Genomic DNA, 20619 nt, shown 5'->3' on the forward strand with positions numbered 1-20619 from the left:
ATTTGCCTCTGGGTGCTCGTTTTCTGCTGGCTAGTTACTTTTAGGTCTATATAGCCTTGCGAACTCGCATCATGACCCATGAGACTGGATCGATAATGTGTTTAAAGCACCAAATCAGTTGAAATTACAATGCTCCAAAGTGGCTGTGACTATCAAGTATGATTCGGCTCTATTTGTTGGGCTTCCTCTGGTGATTTCATGATCACTTTTGCCAACCGAGCTTCATATGTTTAACAAGACTGGTAAGTGACATGCGTCTCCTGCACATGCGTTAATTAATTGGAATTACACCTGGTAAGCTAGTTAGGGACTTACTTGATGAATAAGTCAAAAGCAAATAAGAAGCTCATTTGGATTGAATGCGATGAGTATAGATTTTGATACGCCCAATTCCCTGGATGGTCAATTCTCTAGATCCACATTGGGATTTAAATCTCTTCCTTATGAATTTCCTAAATAAATGAAATTTAACTTCCATCTATACTACTAGTAGCCTGAGTATAATAAACATTAGCCATGCTAGGAATATCATAGCTCCTGGCCCGAGGTTCTTATTCAAAAGCTATGAATATCAAAAGTTTTTGATAGACTAATCAATCTATACCCCGCACAAACCGCTTCCCCACAAGACGGACCGAGGCTTCAATACTTAACTATTCAAACTGACAAACATCCAAGTTAGCTGTTTGACCCTGTTCTACTCAATAATTTTAGAACTCACTTCCTATCTTTACACCTGTTAGCCCAATTTATCGTCGCTACCATGATCTTCGATCCCAAGCCCTTAGACCTACCAGCCTCATACGAGACCCTCCCAACATCGGGCCATGTCATCGTCAAGCACCATCCCCCCGGTGCCCCAACAGTAACTCCCGTGGTTGTGGTCACGCTCAATCGCCCCAAGAACCAAAATGCATTCACTGGGCAAATGGTCTTCGATTTCGAAAAGCTTTTCGGCCTATTTGACGTCGATGAACGTGTCAAAGTAATCGTGCTGACTGGCGCGGGCAAGACCTTCTGTGCTGGTGCAGATTTGGACATTGGATTCCAGAGCAATGGGACCAAGGAGAGACAAGCAGATCATCGTGATGGGTATGTAAATTTCCCACCTTTGCAGTGAACAAATCCAGACGTTGTTGTTTTTAACAAATACCAGTGGCGGACGCGTTTCACTCGCCATTCATCATTGCCGCAAGCCCACCATCGCAGCGATGCAAGGCTCCGCCGTCGGAGTGGGCATGACCATGACTCTTCCTACCATCATACGGTTAGTTTTCAACAGTCCCGAGAGTCAAGAAAACCAAGTCAATCACGATTCACAACTTGAACTAATTGTATCCAGTATTGCATACGAGAAAGGAAAATACGGATTTGTATTCGGACGTCGCGGTATCACAATGGAAGCATGCTCATCCTTTTTCTTGCCGCGTATAGTCGGCCACTCCAACGCAAGCTACCTTGTCAGCACCGGAGGCGTGTTCCCACCTACGGCAAAACACTTTGGGGATTTGTTCAATGAGATCATGCCAGAGGCGTCCCAGGTACTGCCTCGAGCTCTCGAGCTAGCTACTGAAATTGCCGAGAATGTCAGCCCGACTGCGTCGTATCTTAACCGAGCACTGATGTGGCGAAATAATGATTCGCCGGAGGCTGCCCACTTGGTGGAATCGAAGACGATTCACCATATGTTTGCATCTGCGTACGTGAATTCCTTCTGCGACTGTAAAAAAAAAGCCCCCCAAATCTGACTATCTTTCAGGGACCAAAAGGAAGGCGTTACAGCATTCTTTGAGAAGCGTAAACCCAACTTCCGAGCCAATCTGGATGATGATGTGCCTGCGCATGTGCCTTGGTGGTCCCAGGTCGATACCGGGCGGATTGCCAAGGCTAACACGACCTCGAAGCTGTAAAAAAGCTCGATTCTACCTAGCTGTGCCATATGTAAAGAAGCGAGGTTGTTCCCGTGGCAGGTGGTATATGGTATGTAGATAAGCTTAAATTGAAGATGGTGCTTGCAGGTGCTATCAAAGGTCATTTTCAAATACAAATATGATGCCCCAGGTCGCCCAGACCGCTAATGAGATCGAAAAGAAAAAGCATATAACACCAATCCATATCCAAAGAAAAGAAAGCGACCGGTTTTGGTCCAGAATCTGCGTGTGCAGTGTCAAGCGTATTCACAAACATGCAAAGGTAAACGTCTCAAGAAAAGGAAAATTAAGCGATGAAGTTTCGGCGCTTGCGGTTGTACGCCCGCTGGTCTTTCAGCCACTGGCGGTATCCCTGCACGCTACCGATCTTCTCGCCGTAGTAGTCGGGGACGGGGTTGGCGATAGAGTTGGTAGACGGGTCGACGCGGAATCGTCGAATGCGATCGAAGAACTCCTTCTCTTTCTAAAATCACACACGACCTCGTTAGCAAATCTTTTCTTACAATTGATTAGTCGTTCGTTCAACTCACTGTGGCGACAGAGGGAGTAAACCGGCGGTAAACAAGACCCCAGAGTCCGTTGCCAACAATCGGGCCCAGGAGCCATCCAACAGCACCGCAGGCAGCGGTCGCCAATCCCAGAACCACAAAGGGATCCAGACCCATCACCTGAGCACCAAGACCCTCCAGATCCTGCGATGACAGAATCTGCACACCGGCTGTGGTGGAGACAAGGGAGGTCGCAATGGAGGAGGCGAGGGAGTATCGGCGGCGGGAAGCGCGGAGCTTGAAGAAAGAGTTCCAGTCAAGCTTGACATCGTCCTTGCCAGCGGAAGAGGTCGAGTTCATCCGCAGACCCGGGCGACTCAACGACACGGGTGTAGGGCGAACATCTTGTTGGATGGGGAGCTTGCACACGGCACTCGGGGTGGGACGGACAACGGTGGAGTGTAGGCGTGCAAGTTGCTGGGATGCAATTCGGGGGGAAGGGCCGGCGAGGGAGCTGAGAGTGGCGGTGTTCAGGCGACCACCGATCACTGTGCGAGCTGACATGATTAATGTGTTTTAGAATGTCAGAAGCTAGAGGATTGGATTCGGAGACAAGAGATTGCGTTGCTTCCAGTGAAAAGCGAAGGTGGAGTTGCGCTTATGTAACCCGATCCACAGACCAGAGCGACTACGAGGGATGGTGAGAGTCTTGTTTGAACATTGACAACAATTTTCAAATGTTGTCTATTATTTGCATGAGCGGAGTATTTTACTCATTCAATTGAGATTTGACTGGTATTATTTCCACTGAGAATGAAGGATGAAGATGACGGAAGAAATGTTCCCCCAATCTTCTAGCCCTTCCAAATGTATGAGAATTCTTAGGCATGTCCAGACTCCACAGCTACTATTTTTCACCCTCTCTCCCAAACCCACAAAAAGTAAAAATCAGTGCAATGCAATGCTGTCATCTATGTGAATTGTGAAACCATACATATGGCCTTCTAGGTGTATGTGCTTTTGATCTTCGAACGCAATCAAGTCCAAGTTGGCCTGAGATCAGGTCTTGAGTGGTGAGATGAGCCCGGGTCTAGAGCTATCCAATAACCACCATGCACATCCAGCCCTAGCTGAGCGGACAAAGAACCTCACAGACCCTCTTTCCGTTTAATATCGCCTGGGCGAGATTGAGCCGGGATACCAGTTCCAAATCCATTGACTCGACCATACAGCCATTGAATGGTTACAGTACTAAACGCCATCACAGCAGCACTGAGCGAGAAAAGCCCAACACGGCCCACGGTCGACAGTTGTTCGAAAATAGGGTATGGGTACCATCCATTGTACAAGAAGCATTGCTCAACCCAAAACCAATAGGCAAAAGCAATGGTTGCCGAGAGCCCTAGCGAGGGCAAAGCAGTGATGGTCCACGGAGGAGACAGGAAAAGTAAATCCACCACCATCACCAATGCTGGGATTGCATGGAAGCCAATATCTGCTCAGCTTGCGTTAGCATGATCGGATCAATGCGAGGCAAAATTTGCCATTTCCACTAACCCGCATGGAGTGGGATCACGGCCCAATCAGGTACCACTAATCGCTCATCGATCTGGGTCTCGATTAGCATTGCATGTAAGTGAATATATGGATATTTACTGACCACTCGAAGCCCCCAGTACAGAATGCTGATCAGAACCTCCATTGGGGCACTGCATATTGACAGTAGGTTTTTGACCAGAAATAGGCGCCGAGACAAGGTAATATCTGCTAACAAGGCAACAGCAAAGGTCAAAGTAGATAACGCCAGACCAATGACAGTCAAATACTGGAAATGCCAGCCATATGCCTCATTTCTAATATAATTAGCATTTCATTTTTCACCCCATACTTGAATTTCATGGAGCAACAAGGTAGAACCTACGCTCTATTGGGATTGTCATGCATACTATTGGATCCTCGTTAGTTGACCCGCAAGCATGTTTGGGGATAGCTCTACAAGAAGCGATGATTCATGACTGACAATTTGAAAGACGACAGGAAGCTCGCAAGACCCGCCACCTATGTGAATCAGTTATGCGGCTCTTTCGTTGCATTTGGACCAGGAGAGTCATACGTGAACTAGAGCCGAAAGGCCCCTGGAAGGGCTCGAGAGCCGCTGCAACGGGTGCTGGTGAAACAAACGGGCAGACATCATATGAATAAAGTTCAGAGAATCAGGTGTGGCCACTCCAGGGGTCTGGAGGTTCGGGGGGTCAAGGGAAACCAAGGAACCCAAATGACTTGCAGTAATGAGCATCAATTGCTATCGGAGCCCGCGGACTCCAAATGTCTATGACGTAAGTACACGTGACACGGCAACCCGCGGTATCCCGTATCGGACCGAGGATTAATCCGACATCCGGCTGAGTCAGTCTTATCTTTGGCCTTCCCCACACTTTCTCGTGTCTTTCTGCATGGCCATTCCAGAACGTGCTTGTTTTTCTTCTGTTGCATGAATAACTCTGAGCCTGCTGGTTTGTATATGGTGAAAAAAAAGAGCTCTTTACTTTAAAGTGGGCCCTTACCCCGGAAATCTTCAGTGTGTCCCACATTCTGTGATCGTCACGATCATCATAACCCTATCACGTTTGGAGCTGCATTTGCAGACCACCCAAAACCCCATTGCTGCAGTCGCAGCGGGATTCTGAACCCTTTCCTGGGCACATCTCCCTCCCATACCTCGATGTCCCTGTCTACTAGGTGTGGGTGCTTGGTCGACTATCGTTTCGTCGCCACTTGGGGTCAACACAGTTCTGGACGTAAGAAGCGATCCAATTCCATACTGTGTGCCCTGTGAAAAAGCGTCGACAGTTTCCTTCAAAGCATTTTTGCTTTTGAATGGAATCTCCTTGGAGACGACCTTGAAATTCTTTTTTTTTTCTTTCTCCTTCGATCTCACCGTTACTCGGCTCTGGGGCTGGTTATCGACATCTCTCATCTGAGGTGTGCAATGCCTCGTCCCCGAAGGCCTGGTGCGCCAGAGCCGAAGAGAAGAAGCCGAAAAGGGTGTTGGTATGTATATGTTTGTCTGGATCTGGTCTTTTGCCGTTTGGAATATTGATTCGTTTTTGAGTCCGCAGGCCATGCAAGGCACGCAAAGTCAAGTGGTAAGCAAGCAACATGATACGCAACGTGATAATCCCACTAACTGTGCACTTTCCAGTGGAGAGGAAAAGCCCTTATGTCTCAACTGTCAACGACAAGGAGAGGCATGTGATTATAGCGTCCGACTCAACTGGGGTGGCCGGAGCAAAAAAGCCTCCGTCGACTCCCCTAGTTCTCAGTCAAGCGGGTACGCTGGAACAATCATCTCATTTCCAGATATAGCCCCAACAAGCGCCGTGAACTCCAATTCGATGCCCAGGTCAGCGAACGGGAATTCCGTGGATGGCTTTGTCAACTTTCATTCCAGTGATCTAGGTTCACCTGGGGCCATATCGCCGCCATCAATTGGAATATTTGAGTCGCCCAAGCTGCCTGCAGGGCCGGATTGTGGTCATTCGCCTGGTCAGACCGATGTTCAATTTGCGTCAACCTGGCCCGAACAATCTCCTTTAACTCCTCCAGTTTCGTCCGGTGCTTTGGCACATTATCCTTTTGGTCCGGGCTTCCATGAAACTTTCTCAGCAGCTGCCGATCAAGGTGTAGGACTCCGTTCGCTCTCTGCATTTGCATTTCCGTCAAATTCCGTATCACAGCCCGTATCATTTCTTCGAAGTTCAGTGGATGCCGCTGGAGATGCATCCGATCAGAACAAAAGCCCACATGGCTCTATTTCCCAAGATGAGCATAGTATTGGATACTCAATTGGCGAGATGGTACATCATCATCAGCACTCTCCTAGAATGTCGAATGGAATGAGTATATCAGCCTTGATGCTCAACTCGCATGAGCCAATGGCTCGAAGCAATGCCCCTTCATCTCCAGGCGATAGAATGACCCCGTTTAACCACCAAGTGGATACGGGGGCGAATGATTGCAATGATAATGATCAAGCCGCACGTGAATCTTTCGCAGCGCAAAGCAGATGGCAGGCTTATCTCACCAGTGTAACCGACAACTATGGATTGGATTCCGGAAGACCGGATCGGGATGTAGCTTTGAACAACGATCATGCTGCAATTGATGTCCATCCTTCCTTGGAAGTTATCAGCACACGGAGCTTATCTGAGGAGGCTTCGCCCAGAAGCTACCCGACACCATCAGGGCTCCAAACCGCCGACTTCACAGGGTACTATGCCGCTCCAGTGCCGATCAACATTCCACGATATCTTTCTCCGCTGCCGTCATCATTGTTGGGAAATCCGATCAATTTGATGTATTTTCATCATTTCCTAAATCATACATCTCGGATGTTGGTTCCACACGATTGTGACAATAACCCGTTCACATCAGTCCTACCGTCAAGTAAGTTTTCCATATTCCACAGGTCGAGGATCTTGGGTTCATTTTATACTCACAAATGGTATTAGTGGCGATTGGTGATCCCAATTTGCTCAATTTGTTACTAGCGTATTCAGCCAGTCACCGTGCGCGGTATTTAGGGCACCCTGAGCCAGCCAATCGAATTGCGCACTGGGTCAGCGACGTCTTCCCTACCCTGCGTGTGGCATTGGAAGCATCGCATGAGGAGATTACCGATAGCCACTTAGCGACTGCAATCCTGCTCTTATCCTTGAAGATCGTGTCCCCGGGGACTTTTGAAGTTCCCATAACCTGGCAAAGCCATCTTAAACTCGCCCGTGAATTGTTCATTGCTCGGAGTGAGCGCCTTGCTCAGCCTGGCAATCGAATTGGCGCGTTCTTTGCACGTTGGCTGGGGTATATCGACACCGTTGGTGCATTGTCTTGTCGTCAAGCCGGTCAGCCTTTGATGCTTTATCAATCTGTTCTTGGTGCCTGCTCGAATCCAGAAAACTATGATGAGTTTAGCGTGGACTGCTTCACGGGATTCACTCCCCGTACCGGCCTATTCCTCATTCGCCTTGCAAAACTGGTGCAAGAATGCGATAATCAACGATTCGACGAGCTAGGCAACTTCCACCGAGAATGGCATCCGTCTGCAGACATGGTTCTTCAAGCCCAAGCTGTCTTGGGCGATCTAGACCTCCTAACCGATCGTGCCCATGCTGACCCAGAACACCACCAGGGCCTCGAAGCACAAGATATGATGGCAGCAGAAGAGGCCTTCCGATGTGCTGGCCTCATTCATCTCCACCGCCGTGTGCTAGGCTCATCAACCGATTCGTTCCCGGTAAAGGAAGCTCTCCGACAGCTAGTTGACGCACTCGGCCGGATGAGACTCGGTGCCTCAACCGAGGTTTGTTCATTGCTTCCATTGTTCACGGCTGGTTGCGAATCTCGAGACCCTTCTCAACAGGCCAGAATTCTAAATCGCTTCTTGGTGTTAGAGAAATCTGGATTGAAACAGGTAATATCTCGCATACTGGCTACAGTTACTTATTTGACTAAACCTTTCTCTAGATTCAAGACGCCCGTCAATTAATGCAACGGTGCTGGGAAGAAAATCTTCCCTGGGTTGCGTTGGCTGGTGGGGAGTTTTTCGGATAGATATGAAATCAGATGCGAACGACCCTTGAGCAAGACAACAAAGTCTTTTTTTGACTTATGCCCTTGTTGTACATTTTGATCAATACTTTCTACCTGCTCGAGAGGTCCCGCACCTGCTGTGCCAGACCCTCATTTGGGCACAAACATACATACTACTATACATGATCATGATTTCAAGCCCTTTCTGTCTATCTCCATCTCGTCATTATTTGAATATTTCTCACTTCCACTCATCTTGCAGCTATCTGCAAGTGTCCTGATGGACATTCTTCCCTTCAATTTCTGGATAATATTATGTTTTACCAAGAAACCAACACTGCAATGGTTCGGGTCACTGAGATGGCTATTCCGACCCGTGGACTTACACCCCCACGATTTCAGGAACAGCAATTACATTGAACGCAAAAAGTGACTCTGTCCTGCTCAAGTGCTGGAAATCTTTTCATGCCAATTTCTGGTCCTGAAGGAACCTTGGTAATGGTCTTGCTTTGCCTCGGGTTCCACGTACGACCAAGTGGAGCTGATCTGGAGAAAAGAACGAAATCCCCGCAAAAGCGTGGGGCTGTGATAATCTCCCCGCGATGGATCTCCACGGGATACCTTTCAAAGCCTGCAATATAATATAGCCAATACTAGCGATTCAATGTCAATTTCAGCTTGATTGATGACATCTCATCATTGCGCTTCTGGATATTACTCAGCTTATTTTTTAAACTCTGCAGGGAATTGTAACCCCGAGGCACTAATTAGGTATCTTTCTATGCAGATCGTGCGGTCCATGCCGATCACTGGGGGAATTATTGGCATTGCCCCTGCAACCAGATGCGGAGTCGATGCCAGCGATTGGATGAGAGGATGACAAGACCCTTGCACAGGACGCACATGCGCTTACGGATTTTATTATTGTGCAGATACGCACTCTTCCCTCGTTTAGGTACGCTTAGGCTCAGCTAGTTCATGACTACTATTGTACTTCCCCGCTCCGCTCCTCCATTTACCCTTCTGTCTTCTTTCCTATTTTCTTTCCTTGTTTTTCTCAATTCCTTATGCAGCCTTGTGCCGCACACAGCAGTACTGCATTGTCACCAGGGATAAACCCTTCTGCTGTGTAACATTATGACTACCGAGACCATTGACGTTGATAAGGCAGCCCGCCTGGACCCGGAGAAGCCCTCGAATTTACTTGTTACAAACAAGTTGGTGGGCTTGGAGGATCCAGATGAGGGCCTTAGTGATGATGAAAAGGCTGCGATTGTATACAATACCCCTGGATGCACTTTCCTTGGCCACGCGCTACGCCAGGCTCATGCAGAGCCGATCTTATCTTAAACTAACTACTATACGTTTATAGGATCGGAGGCTTCTCTGGAAGCTTGATCTTCACTTGATTCCATGGTTAAGTCTGCTGTATCTAGCTTCTTTCCTCGATCGGTATGTAACATCTGGACTTTATTTGACACCAGGTAAGATCGACGGTATGCTGATGTACAAAAAATAGCACGAACATCGGCAATGCCAAGATCGATGGCCTGAGCAAAGATTTGGGCATGACACCGAACCAGTACAATGCAACTCTGACCATTTTCTTCGTGTCATACTCTGTCTTTGAACCCCTCACCAATGTCCTCTTGAAACGCCTCCGACCGAGCATATTCATTCCTTCCATCATGATTGCCTGGGTAAGCAATATATACCTGCTACTCTCAAAACCAATGCTTTGTACCTATTCTAACAAATATACAAATTCAGGGTATATGCATGACTCTAATGGGTACCGTGCACAACTATGCCGGACTAATGGCAGTGCGATGGTTCCTCGGTCTCAGCGAAGCTGGATTATTCCCGGGTATAGGTTACTTTCTTTCATGCTGGTATCGTCGCGAAGAGTTTGGTGTGCGGATGGCAATCTTCTTTTCGGCCGCTGCTCTCGCCGGATCCTTCGGTGGACTCTTGGCAGCCGCAATCGCCCTAATGGATGGAGTGGGAGGCAAGGCCGGTTGGGCGTGGATCTTTATCCTAGAAGGACTGGCGACTGTCGTTATCGGCATGGCCTCCTTCTGGTTTGTGCATGATTTCCCAGACCAGGCCCGATTCTTGTCTGAAGCGGATCGAGCCCGGACGCTCCGTCGACTCGCCCTGGATGCGCAGTCGAGCGCCGAACATGAGGAGTTTAAGATGACCTACTTTTGGGCCAGTGTTACGGATTGGAAGACCTGGACGGGTGCGATGGTGTACATGGGAGCAGATGGAGCGCTGTATGCCTTTTCACTTTTTGTACCCACGATCATCAGCGAATTGGTATGTGACATTCACTTGCATTGAAATGTGAAACCATTGCTAACCTACCTTTCAGGGTAATTTATTCATATTCTGGTCATAGGTTCTACTGCACATGCTAAACTGACTTCGTCTACAGGCTACAGTTCGATCCGTGCACAATTACTGAGTGTGCCTCCCTATGCTGCTGCCGCCATTCTGACCATTACAGTCGGTTTTATTGCCGACCGTACGCGTCAGCGAGGACTGTGCAACATAGCCACCTCAATCTTAGGCATGACGGGATTTTCTATGCTATTAGGATGCAAGTCTGCTGGCGCACGCTACGCAGGCACTTTCCTTGGGGCGATGGGCATCTACCCTGCCATCGCCAACACGATCTCGTGGTCGAGTAACAATATTGAAGGTAAAACGTATTCCTAGCTCTGCAACGCTCAATGCACTAACCCAATTTTGCATCATCTAGGTGTGTACAAGCGTGGCGTATCCCTGGGCTTCATCATCGGTTGGGGTAATTTGAACGGCATTGTCTCCTCCAACATCTATCGTCAGAAAGATTCGCCCCGATACTATCCCGGACATGGTACAGTGCTCGGCTACCTAGTTGTGTTTCTGTTTGGGGGCTCCATCATACAATACTTCTTGCTCCGCCGGGAGAACGCTAAGCGTCGGCGGGGTGAGCGAGACCACTGGATCGAGGGCCTTGATCAGAATCAGATCGAGCTGCTGGGAGATAAGCGGCCTGATTTCATCTATACTTTGTGAGATAAGCAAGCAAGTTTAGGACAAGCATGTTCATATCGCCATGTGTTCCTCTGTTTTGAAAACTTGAATACCATTCAATGTTGGTAGATAAATCATAGGTCTCTATGTGAGACATAGTAGATGTCAAGGTTGTCAATAGTAAATACTGTTTGCAAATTGTACGGGGATCATGTGACGTGTTTTTGAATGTTTTGGTCAAGTCCAGTGACTCCAGTTTCGACTTACTCCCCCAGGAGTCCCCCTTACTTCTTTTTTGCTCTTGGTTTCGGATATTCCCAAAGAATGAGACTTGGAACATTCCATATACCTGAGGATCTGGAACTTCAAAAGACAACCGATCGTGCGTGTCTGGAACTTTTTTCTTGGTCTTTCATCCCCTGACTTAGATGTTCTCCTCAATCTCATTGGGCGCCCGGGCTCGACCACGTCCTGGTCGTGTGACCACTTCTGCCAGATTTTTTTCTTCAACAAAGACAGCTCCATCACATTGGGCTAGAAATGCCGTGGTTGGAGGTCTCATCACTGGTCCAGCACTGTATTGGGCTACTTCTAGTCGCGACGAAAAGCCCAGTGTGAGTCTCACTGGTGTGCCTGGTGTGCCGCGGCTAGACACTCCGCCCACGGAACATTTGACGTTCGGGCCGGGCCTTTCACGAGACCAGGTGACCCAGATCATCTCCCAAAATGCCTATTCGGTTCCCGTCAGTGAGATTTCTGGTGTCAGTAGATACGATGGCACTCAGTGGGCATCCAATAGCCCCTGCGAGGACCGTTTCTTCCATGGCCAATTTCCCTCACCGTGGAATGACGGTAAACAGTGGATGGCCTGGGCGGTCTTTGATGGACATGCCGGGTGGCAAACGGCAGAACTGCTGAAACACAAACTACTCCCCTACGTACGCCACAGTCTAGACCAAGTCCGATCGGATGAAAAAGTCCCTGCAGAGCGGGTCCAAGAGGCTCTGGTGCAAGGGTTCTTGAACCTTGACGCCGCTATTTTCAAGGCGGCCGAGGATGCATCTCGCAGCGACGAACCCCTGCAAGACCGAAGCCAAAAGATGGAGCCCGCATGGGCAGGCTCATGCGCCTTGCTTTCTATTTTGGATTCCACCACAAATACACTGCATGTTGCTTGCACCGGCGATTCTAGAGCACTGCTAGGCCAACAAAGACCCGACGGCACGTGGGAAGCTATTCCTTTGTCGGTGGATCAGAGTGGAAGTAATGAAGAGGAGGTTGCCAGACTGCAACAAGAACATCCCGGCGAAGAGAACATTGTCAAAGATGGACGAGTGCTGGGTATCATGGTTTCCCGGGCATTTGGAGATAGTCGGTGGAAGTGGCCCTTGGACTTGCAAACGGAGATGCATAAGCGGTTCTACGCGCCGGCCCCCTTGACGCCTCGATATGATGTTCGAACGCCACCATATCTGACTGCCGAGCCAGTGGTGACTAGTACCAAGATCGACCCCAGTAGACCGTCTTTCCTGATCATGGCCAGTGATGGATTATGGGACAATCTCTCCAGTGAGCAGGCAGTTGGACTCATGGGCAAATGGCTCGGATCCCCCTCGGGGAAGCGAAGCCCGTCTAGTCCGACGGCAAGCCGTGGGCCGCGGGACTTTGTCTTTGGGAAAGGGGTAGAGGAAAGATTTGTGGAGGAGCGGACGACCGTGCAAGATGATAATGCTGCGGTTCATTTGACTCGCAATTCTCTCGGTGGGAATCAACACGAGCTGATCGCAGGACGACTGGGTTTCGGTTCTCCCTTCTCCCGGTACGCTCGAGATGATATTACGGTGCAGGTTGTATTCTTCCATGATCTTCAGCGATAGATGATATCCTTACGAGAGCTTTTCTTGATCCCCCGCGCGGGGATTGCTTTATGACCTGACGTATGTGTATGCATCTGCTTACTCCCGAGGTCCGTACGTTGTATACCTAGCCGCGTTTAGACCCTCGATGTCGTGCTATGCAAATGTACCTCTATCTCATCCCCCTCTCAAGTCCTCTCTGTTTATTTTTTTGTGTCGTAGTTTTGGTTCCATGTCAGCCCATCTGCATGGACCCTCATTTCACTAAACCAGGGCATGCACGGAGCAGTCCACTCCGCGGTGGATGATCTAGATGTTTAGCTTGGGCACAAGAACCTGAATCATGGCGCCAACGGAGAAACCACGGGCGATCTATAGCACTAAACCATTCTCTGCATAGACACGGCTGAGGCGTCCAATGGGTCAAAACTCACAGCCAATGAACCCAGCGGTGACGCAAACTCTATCTGTGTAAGCAGCAAAAGCTCGTGGTTGAAGACCTACGGATGCGGGATTAATTATTTGGCTTTGCAAATCTCTAATGATCAACATTGCAAGCCCTTCCCGAGGGCAAGGACCGTTTTTTAAAAAAATAAAAAATAAAAAGATATTCATTGCCTTTGCATTTCTTTTCAGCATTGGGCACATTTGCACAAGAGAAACTGGGAAGTAAAGGAGGGGTGGTGGGGTCAAATCCAGTCTACGCGACCAAACGATATACGACAGGACGCGGTATGAACACGACTTTCGGGAAGTCCAGTCGGAAGCTCCATGTAATCTTGCAAATCTTGTAATCTCCACGTTTCCCGTACCTTGACAACCAAAGCTCCAGTGGTTTCATTGGAACCGTGATTTGATTAGCACAAGGGGCTGAGACTATAAACAGTCACCGCGAACCCTATAAGGAAAGGGATCCAGTTTTTCGTAGAAAGCCGGAAGAACATTAAAGCCTACCAAAAGCGACGAAACAATCTCAAACAAGTCAAGCCGCCAAAAACAAAAAGGAAAACCCGAAAACGTCCGGGCTTGGCATCGTTTCGGCATAATCGGCATTAGGTCATCGTGCGTTTGGTGCGTTTGGTGCGTTTGGGGAGAGAACGGGATGTGAGGCTTATTCAGCCAATCACGGCGCTGAGATAAGCGGATTCTACCCATTGGGGCTTGTGCCGTTCACCTGTTCAAATGTTCCTTCTTTTTTTTTTTTTTTTCTCGATCTCGGCCTTTCTGTGGCTTGGACCTTTTGAAACGAGATCTTCCCGGTTGACATGCAAATATATGCACCTGGTGCATTTCTACCCTTTTTTCTTTTTTTTTTCTTCTGGGATCACCCTTTTTCACGCCGTAGCGGGAACCCGCATGTTACATCTCCGGCGCCACGGGTGGTATAGCGGACTTCCAGATCCACCGATATCCACATAACTGCGTCCTTTTCGGTTAGCCCGCAATGGGTAAACCCGGAGGGGTTGTCGAATTAATGCATTGATGATTATTTTAGCGACCCTACGTCATGGCCTGGGTTAATGCAACAGTGGAATAAGTCAGTTAAGAAGGAAAAAAAAAGAGACAAGACTTCATGAAGCTATGGAAGTGTAAGGTATATGGAAGGTATAGCGGTATAGTTGCAGGGTTATAGGCTTGAGTGAACAAGCTTAATCTGACATCGAAACAAGTCAATTCACCCAAACATCTCAAACACCAACAGCTAAGTTAGCACCAAATTCAAAATCCCCATGACGTCAATCTCCCACGCATTTTCCCCCGCCATCAATCCATTGGAACCATTCAAGCCATTGACCTTTATGAGCCTTTTTATTTTTGACATGCGCGCTTTCTATTAATGATTGGTATTCAATGCCACGTCACTTGCCGTCTCCATATTTTTTTTTTGGTCTTTGTAGGCCTAACTAGGCTTCCTTGAGACAATCGGGCGTTTGGTCGGATGCTGACCGTATAGAAAATGTTAAAAATATGTAAAAATGTCTAAGAAAGATCAAAAAAAAAGATCTCAAAACTTCCAATCCGTAAAAGAAAATTATTATTAAATTAAAATTAAAGAGAAAAAAAAAAGAAACCAAAACTTGAAGAAATTATGGGGCTTCTATACCCACTCAACCAGTCAGGGCCCGTAGACACGGGAATGCAGCGATGCTTCGTAGGGGGAGAAACCGATCAGCGCGTCATCGCCGATAGGTAAATCGGGTCGCTCGTCATCAACCACAGAATTGTGCATCGGTTCTGTGCTCCGTGACCCAGTTTTGAGGGGTCCATTGAAACTTTTAATTTTTTGCATCTTCTACATATACCCTTTGAGAGACCCCATCCTTAACCTTCTTCTATCTCTCTTCGATATACCCCTCCAACCCACAACACATCTCTATTCACCATGCCTCGTTTTGAAGACGCTGACCTTGGTGTCGAGTCCGCCGCCCCCAGCGATGTGCAGGCCGCTCGCTCCCCACGGGACAACAACCAGGGCATCCCTATCCCCACCGAGAACGGCGAGACCATTGAGATTCCTGCCACTCGCAGCTCCATGAGCGGTACCTCCGCCATGATGCACCACTTGAGCTTGGGTCCCTCCATGCGGGACCGTCGTGGCTCTCGCAACTCCTTCGGTACCTCCCTTCCTATCCCCCGCTCCCCGCGGATGTCGCGGAGCTCACGTCTGTCTCGTGCCTCCCGGCCGAGCGTCGTGGGACGTGATATCATGGCCTCTCAGGTCCAGGATATGTCCCCGGAGAAGGTGGCTGCCGTCAAGAACATGGCTTTTGCCTTTGATATCGATGGTGTCCTGGTGCACGGAAACAACTACATCCAAGAGGGTCGTGATACTCTTAAGATGCTGAACGGTGATAACGAGCTTGGTAAGATTAAAACCCCTAGCCAAAAAGATATATGCACTTTTTTCTTTTTTAAAGAACAAATAGCAAATATACACCAAAAAAAAAAAAAAAAAACTCAATAAAAGCAGAAGCTAACAGAATATCATTCAATAGGCATCAAGTTCCCCTACATCCTCCTCACCAACGGTGGTGGTAAGACCGAGAAGGCTCGCACAGAGCAGCTCTCCGAGATCCTGGACCAAACCGTCCACCTCGACCAATTCATTCAGTCACACACTCCCATGCAGGCTCTTGCTGAGTACTACGACACCGTGCTGGTTTGCGGTGGCGAAGGCTACAAGATCCGTGGCGTGGCCGAGCAATACGGTTTCAAGAACGTGGTTCACCCCAAGGATATCGTCGCCTGGGACCCCACGATCTCTCCCCAGCGCTACTTCACCGAGGAGGACCTCAAGGACGCCCGCCCCCGCGACTTCTCCAAGGTCAAGTTCGATGCCATTCTCTGCTTCGCCGAGTCCTGGGACATGATGACCGAGTACCAGATCATCAACGATCTCCTCATGTCCGAGGACGGATACCTCCTCACCCGCACCAAGAACCCCAAGGAACACAAGCACATCCCCATCTACTTCTCGCAGGGTGATCTCCTCTGCCCCACCGAGCACAAGGGTCCTCCCCGTCTCCACCTCGGTGCCTTCCGTCTCGGTGTCGAGGCTATGTACAAGGCTACCTCCGGTAACGACCTCGAGCGTGTCCTGTACGGTAAGCCCGAGCGTGCCACCTACGTCTACGCCGATGAGGTCTTGGCCGATTGGATGGAGGATCTGCACGGCGAGAAGAAGCTCCCCAAGAACATCTACATGATCGGTGACAACCCGGCTTCCGATATTGTCGGTGGTAACATGTACGGCTGGAACACTTGTCTTGTCCGCACTGGTGTCTTCCAGGGTGGCGAGAATGACGAGGAGAACCCGGCCAACTTCGGTGTCTTCAAGAACGTCAAGGAGGCTGTCCAGACTGCTATTCGCAAGGAGCTTGGTGATGACTTCAAGTTCAAGTGGGAACCTAAGATCAACCCCGTCATGCACGGTAACTCCCAGTCTGCCATTGAATAATCGCATTCAATAAAGACGAAATAACCAAAAAAAAAACAAACAACACAAAAAAACAAAACAAAATTGGGTTCGCGTGCCATGGAAAGTGTATTTTCACCTGATGAACAAACGCTTTGGACTTTTTACCGATGAACGAGTTTATGGATTCTTTTTTTTATATATACCAAGCATAGAGTGCATAGAAGGGATTTTCTTATCTAGTTATGACAATTTAACTTTTTACCATCTTCATTTCATCTCCATTGACCCCAGCCTTCAAGTGTTGGTTCTACCAAAGTAGTCCTGAGGTCGGCGATGTCAACTTTAGGACTTTCTAGCTTCGAACTCCTCACATTTGAAGATTCCAAGGTTGAACTTTAATTGATAGCCAATAGATACCCCGTGTTTTTGGTAAAAAAAAAAAGCCTTAAGAGGTCCAGGCTTAAATCATTTCTATACATGCTTGACGTGGGCATACTAGTCATTGGCATGTATTTAGGATCAATTGACTCCAGGGCTAATTCCATTGCTATTGGAAGTTAGCCCAGGCGGGCACCGGGCACGAGACAGGGCATGTGCACAGCGCAGCCTCGTCGGCGATCGTTGCCATTTTAGTCCGCCTTTCAACTCATATAAACCAAATGAACCCCACGGCCCCGGGGGCCACGCAGGGCTGAGCCCATGAAAGTGACTCAACTCAAGCGCTCCGAGGTTGAAGTCTAAGTCCTCCCAGACCCTCCAAAATTCGAAGTCTTACAACCATTCAAGGTTAAAGAGCAACCCGATGCTCGTGCACCTGGCATTCAAGAGTCAAACAACATATGGATTCTTGACACTCAGGCACCACATGTACCAGGTACATTGTACGTCATTCCGCTAAACGATAACCTCCGCACATCCAGACCTTATAGCCAGGGCCGGGCACAATCAACTTGCAACTTTTGGAAGCATCTGAAATTCGACCTCGGACCATGTACAATCCTATCACCAACATGTACCAGTGGGTGAAAGATAAGATATTTCCAGACCCTCAAAGGGCACCGAAAAGCGAATATGAACAGACTGCCGACGAGAGGCCCTCCAAGAGCGAGATAAAAGCCCGCAAGCGATTCTCGAGGGAGCACGGTAGACGGGTACGTGCGCGAGAGAAGGAATTGGAGAAGGCGTGGCAAGGCCCACGGAAGTTTATTGTGCGAGGGGACTGTGGAGCGGTGCCTGGGGGTGCTGCATGTTGATCTTGAGCTTTTCAAGCATTCACCTGATCGCTGGGCCCAATATGGATTCTGTTTGGAATTCCGAAAGATGAAGTAGGGCATGGCAATACACAATATTATATTATAACTGAGTGAGGGGACCTGTATATGTACTGTATATTTCAAGACCCAGGGGTATCCAAGAGCAAACTGACTGTTAAGTCATTGCTTCCTCGAAATGCAATGCAAGTATTCACAATGTCAAAGAAGAAGAAGAAGAAGAAGAAATCACAACCAAAATCATCAAGAAGACCAAGTATTGGCGCCAGACAAGGCCGCCAAGGCAAAATGGCTGCCTAAGGTCGGTCGCGCACGGAAAGAATACGACTCACCAGCGGTGTAGCCGTCACTGGCAGTGACCCAATAACGGTCACAAAATGGAGCGGTGTTCAAACCATTGGAGATGTATGCCCAGATATCGTTGATGAAGATGTCCCGCGCCTCTCCGCTAACAGTGGCTGCTCCGAAGCCTTGCCAATTTGTCTGGCCCCAGCCAATAGATCCATCGAGAGGCACACCAGCAGTTTCACGCACGGTGGGATAGAAGTCAGAGGTTGCATTGTAAGCGTCCTCTGGGAAGACGTCCAGTCCAAACAACTTGTCTGGGTAATGGTTGAAGATGAGGAACCAAGGGTCGATGTCGTACTGAATCAAGAAGCGGGTGCCATCGGCGTCGGTACCCAAGCGGTCCGTCCAGATTTTGTCTGCCCAATCGCGGCCCGTAGTCTCATATGTTGTATCACTAGCCAGCTTGCCGTATGCTGTCAGAGCAACGGCAGCCTTGACGGCCAGGTTGGTCTGGTTGGCGAGAGCACCGAGGGCATCATTCAAGGATAGTTGCGCAGCCGGGTACAGACCATTGTTGTAGAGGTAGGTCGCGTACGTCTTGAGCTGAGAGGAGTAGGTGTCGTAGAAGTCGGTGTCTCCACTAGCCTTCTGGTATGCGTATGCGAGGAAGATCACATTGCCGCTCTCTTCGATCGGCATAGACTCGCCGGAGGCTAAATGACCCGTCGCGTTTGGGTACAATGCTCCAAGGTCGTGGACCGCGTAATTCTCAGAGTAGGCGGAGGTAGCCATGTACTCAAACACGGGGGTGAGGAGCAACTTGAGATAATCGGGACTCAGGATGTAGAATATGGGGAAGGTCGCGTAGATAACGTCAACGGTGTTAATGTTGCCATCGCTTGAGATCTCTTTGATGAACGCGCGGGCATCGCTGGTGTCGAGGGTTTCGTTCGGAATGGTCACCTCAATTCCACCATAAACCTGGCGCACAGAAAGGGCCAGCACATCGGAGTAGTTGGATCCAAAGCTGGACGATCCTGTGTCGGAAATCAAGGCGTCAAACTGGGTCGATTCGGACTTCGCGTCGGCGTAGTCATCGAGGAAGTAGGTGACGGCGTTGACGGTATCAGGGTAGGTCGCACGATAGTAACCCGTTTGCGCGGCTCCAAGGAAATTGATTGACTCCTCGCGCACGTGACCGATCGCGAAAGTTACCGCGGATTCATCTGCAGTTGTACCTAGATCGTGAGCAAATCCGACCACGGCACCCGCGGTCCAGGCCGCGTGTTTGTTGGTGAGGGTTCCATCTTCAACGAATTGACTCCGGACCGAGACCCGCGGGCCGGCCTGAGTGGAGAGCGTACTACTGCCAGAAGGACGGGTGGCGTAGACGGCGCTGCCCCACAGAGCTTGCTCATTGCTACTTTGCGAGTATGTCGCCTGCCCAACTGCCTCGATTTGGAAAACGCCCGTGGTTCCATTGGTGGAGTAACTCCAGCTGGAATCAGTATCTTGGCCCGTCCAACCACCACTAATATCTGAGTAGATCTGAACGGAGCTTGAATCCCCTGCAGCAAGCGTCACGGTCAAGTATGAGAAGGGCAGGGATTGACGGAGATAATTCTTGGGAGATACGGGCGAGAAGAAGTCCAGGATAAAGCTGCGCGAGCCAGCTGTGACAGTGAAAGTGGAATGCGTCGAGGTGTACGTGGCCGCGGTCACCGTGCCGGATGTGGTGTCATCATTAGGGCTGGCCACTCCAAACAAATTGTAGGTCGTACCCTCAACACGGGCGATGACAGTCCAGACCAAAGTATTGCCATACCAGAACTGTGCATTGTTGGAAGTCAATGATGCTACCTCATTGCCAGGGATCCACGCTGCGCTGAAATGTTAGATGGCTGAAATTCCGGGGTAAAACAAAACAAAACAAAACAAAACAACCGAACAGCAAACAAGAAAAAAAAAAGGGAAAAAAAAAAGAAAAAAAAAAAAGACCAGCGCTCACCTGATAGGTACGGACTCCGTACTGCCAGGGGATATGATGGCGGTTTTAAAGGGGTATATGTGATCGCATTGCTAGGCGACACCAAAAGCGAAGCCAATAGAGCAATTGTGCCAAAGGCTTGAGCGAACATGATGGCAAGAATTAAGCTCACCCTGAAGCGTGTCAGGGAGTACCAGGTATGTAGATCTTGTGTCAAACCCGTCTGAGGCCTCCAGATGTCTGGACTTGAAAAAAAGTCCAAATGAAAA

General features: G+C 49.1%; 9 protein-coding genes across 9 annotated transcripts; 6 read left to right on the plus strand and 3 right to left on the minus strand.

Moving 5' to 3' along the window:
* Positions 1 to 763: 763 nt before the first annotated feature.
* Positions 764 to 1910, plus strand: N7466_008465 (enoyl-CoA hydratase/isomerase family protein; the record flags this gene model as incomplete). The annotated part of the gene is made up of 4 exons (XM_057167854.1): positions 764 to 1092; positions 1157 to 1267; positions 1343 to 1699; positions 1760 to 1910. 4 exons carry the CDS (start codon positions 764 to 766, stop codon positions 1908 to 1910), a joined length of 948 nt encoding a protein of 315 aa, XP_057018485.1.
* Positions 1911 to 2217: 307 nt separating this feature from the next.
* N7466_008466 (presequence translocated-associated motor subunit PAM17) lies at positions 2218 to 2983 on the minus strand (the record flags this gene model as incomplete). The annotated part of the gene is made up of 2 exons (XM_057167855.1): positions 2218 to 2394; positions 2462 to 2983. The coding sequence occupies 2 exons, from the start codon at positions 2981 to 2983 to the stop codon at positions 2218 to 2220; spliced, it is 699 nt and encodes a 232-aa protein (XP_057018486.1).
* Positions 2984 to 3567: 584 nt separating this feature from the next.
* Positions 3568 to 4610, minus strand: N7466_008467 (androgen-induced gene 1 family protein; the record flags this gene model as incomplete). The annotated part of the gene is made up of 4 exons (XM_057167856.1): positions 3568 to 3914; positions 3977 to 4028; positions 4080 to 4265; positions 4533 to 4610. The coding sequence occupies 4 exons, from the start codon at positions 4608 to 4610 to the stop codon at positions 3568 to 3570; spliced, it is 663 nt and encodes a 220-aa protein (XP_057018487.1).
* A 798-nt stretch (positions 4611 to 5408) lies between these two features.
* On the plus strand, positions 5409 to 8029 carry N7466_008468 (Zn(II)2Cys6 transcription factor; the record flags this gene model as incomplete). Its single annotated transcript, XM_057167857.1, has 5 exons — positions 5409 to 5470; positions 5539 to 5565; positions 5622 to 6865; positions 6931 to 7889; positions 7943 to 8029. The coding sequence occupies 5 exons, from the start codon at positions 5409 to 5411 to the stop codon at positions 8027 to 8029; spliced, it is 2379 nt and encodes a 792-aa protein (XP_057018488.1).
* A 1116-nt stretch (positions 8030 to 9145) lies between these two features.
* On the plus strand, positions 9146 to 11071 carry N7466_008469 (uncharacterized protein; the record flags this gene model as incomplete). Its single annotated transcript, XM_057167858.1, is given in 7 exon segments — positions 9146 to 9283; positions 9381 to 9429; positions 9445 to 9460; positions 9528 to 9708; positions 9779 to 10331; positions 10410 to 10712; positions 10773 to 11071. The coding sequence occupies 7 exon segments, from the start codon at positions 9146 to 9148 to the stop codon at positions 11069 to 11071; spliced, it is 1539 nt and encodes a 512-aa protein (XP_057018489.1).
* Positions 11072 to 11457: 386 nt separating this feature from the next.
* Positions 11458 to 12906, plus strand: N7466_008470 (PP2C family serine/threonine-protein phosphatase; the record flags this gene model as incomplete). Its single annotated transcript, XM_057167859.1, has 1 exon — positions 11458 to 12906. One exon carries the CDS (start codon positions 11458 to 11460, stop codon positions 12904 to 12906), a length of 1449 nt encoding a protein of 482 aa, XP_057018490.1.
* Positions 12907 to 15268: 2362 nt separating this feature from the next.
* Positions 15269 to 16843, plus strand: N7466_008471 (haloacid dehalogenase-like hydrolase; the record flags this gene model as incomplete). Its single annotated transcript, XM_057167860.1, has 2 exons — positions 15269 to 15749; positions 15882 to 16843. The coding sequence occupies 2 exons, from the start codon at positions 15269 to 15271 to the stop codon at positions 16841 to 16843; spliced, it is 1443 nt and encodes a 480-aa protein (XP_057018491.1).
* Positions 16844 to 17814: 971 nt separating this feature from the next.
* N7466_008472 (uncharacterized protein) lies at positions 17815 to 18057 on the plus strand (the record flags this gene model as incomplete). Its single annotated transcript, XM_057167861.1, has 1 exon — positions 17815 to 18057. One exon carries the CDS (start codon positions 17815 to 17817, stop codon positions 18055 to 18057), a length of 243 nt encoding a protein of 80 aa, XP_057018492.1.
* A 261-nt stretch (positions 18058 to 18318) lies between these two features.
* N7466_008473 (glutaminase family protein) lies at positions 18319 to 20501 on the minus strand (the record flags this gene model as incomplete). The annotated part of the gene is made up of 2 exons (XM_057167862.1): positions 18319 to 20243; positions 20372 to 20501. 2 exons carry the CDS (start codon positions 20499 to 20501, stop codon positions 18319 to 18321), a joined length of 2055 nt encoding a protein of 684 aa, XP_057018493.1.
* Between the last annotated feature and the right edge of the window lie 118 nt (positions 20502 to 20619).

The sequence above is a fragment of the Penicillium verhagenii genome, assembly GCF_028828195.1.
Source record: "Penicillium verhagenii strain IBT 33310 chromosome Unknown utg000008l_segment0_segment0, whole genome shotgun sequence".
NCBI lineage: Eukaryota > Fungi > Ascomycota > Eurotiomycetes > Eurotiales > Aspergillaceae > Penicillium > Penicillium verhagenii.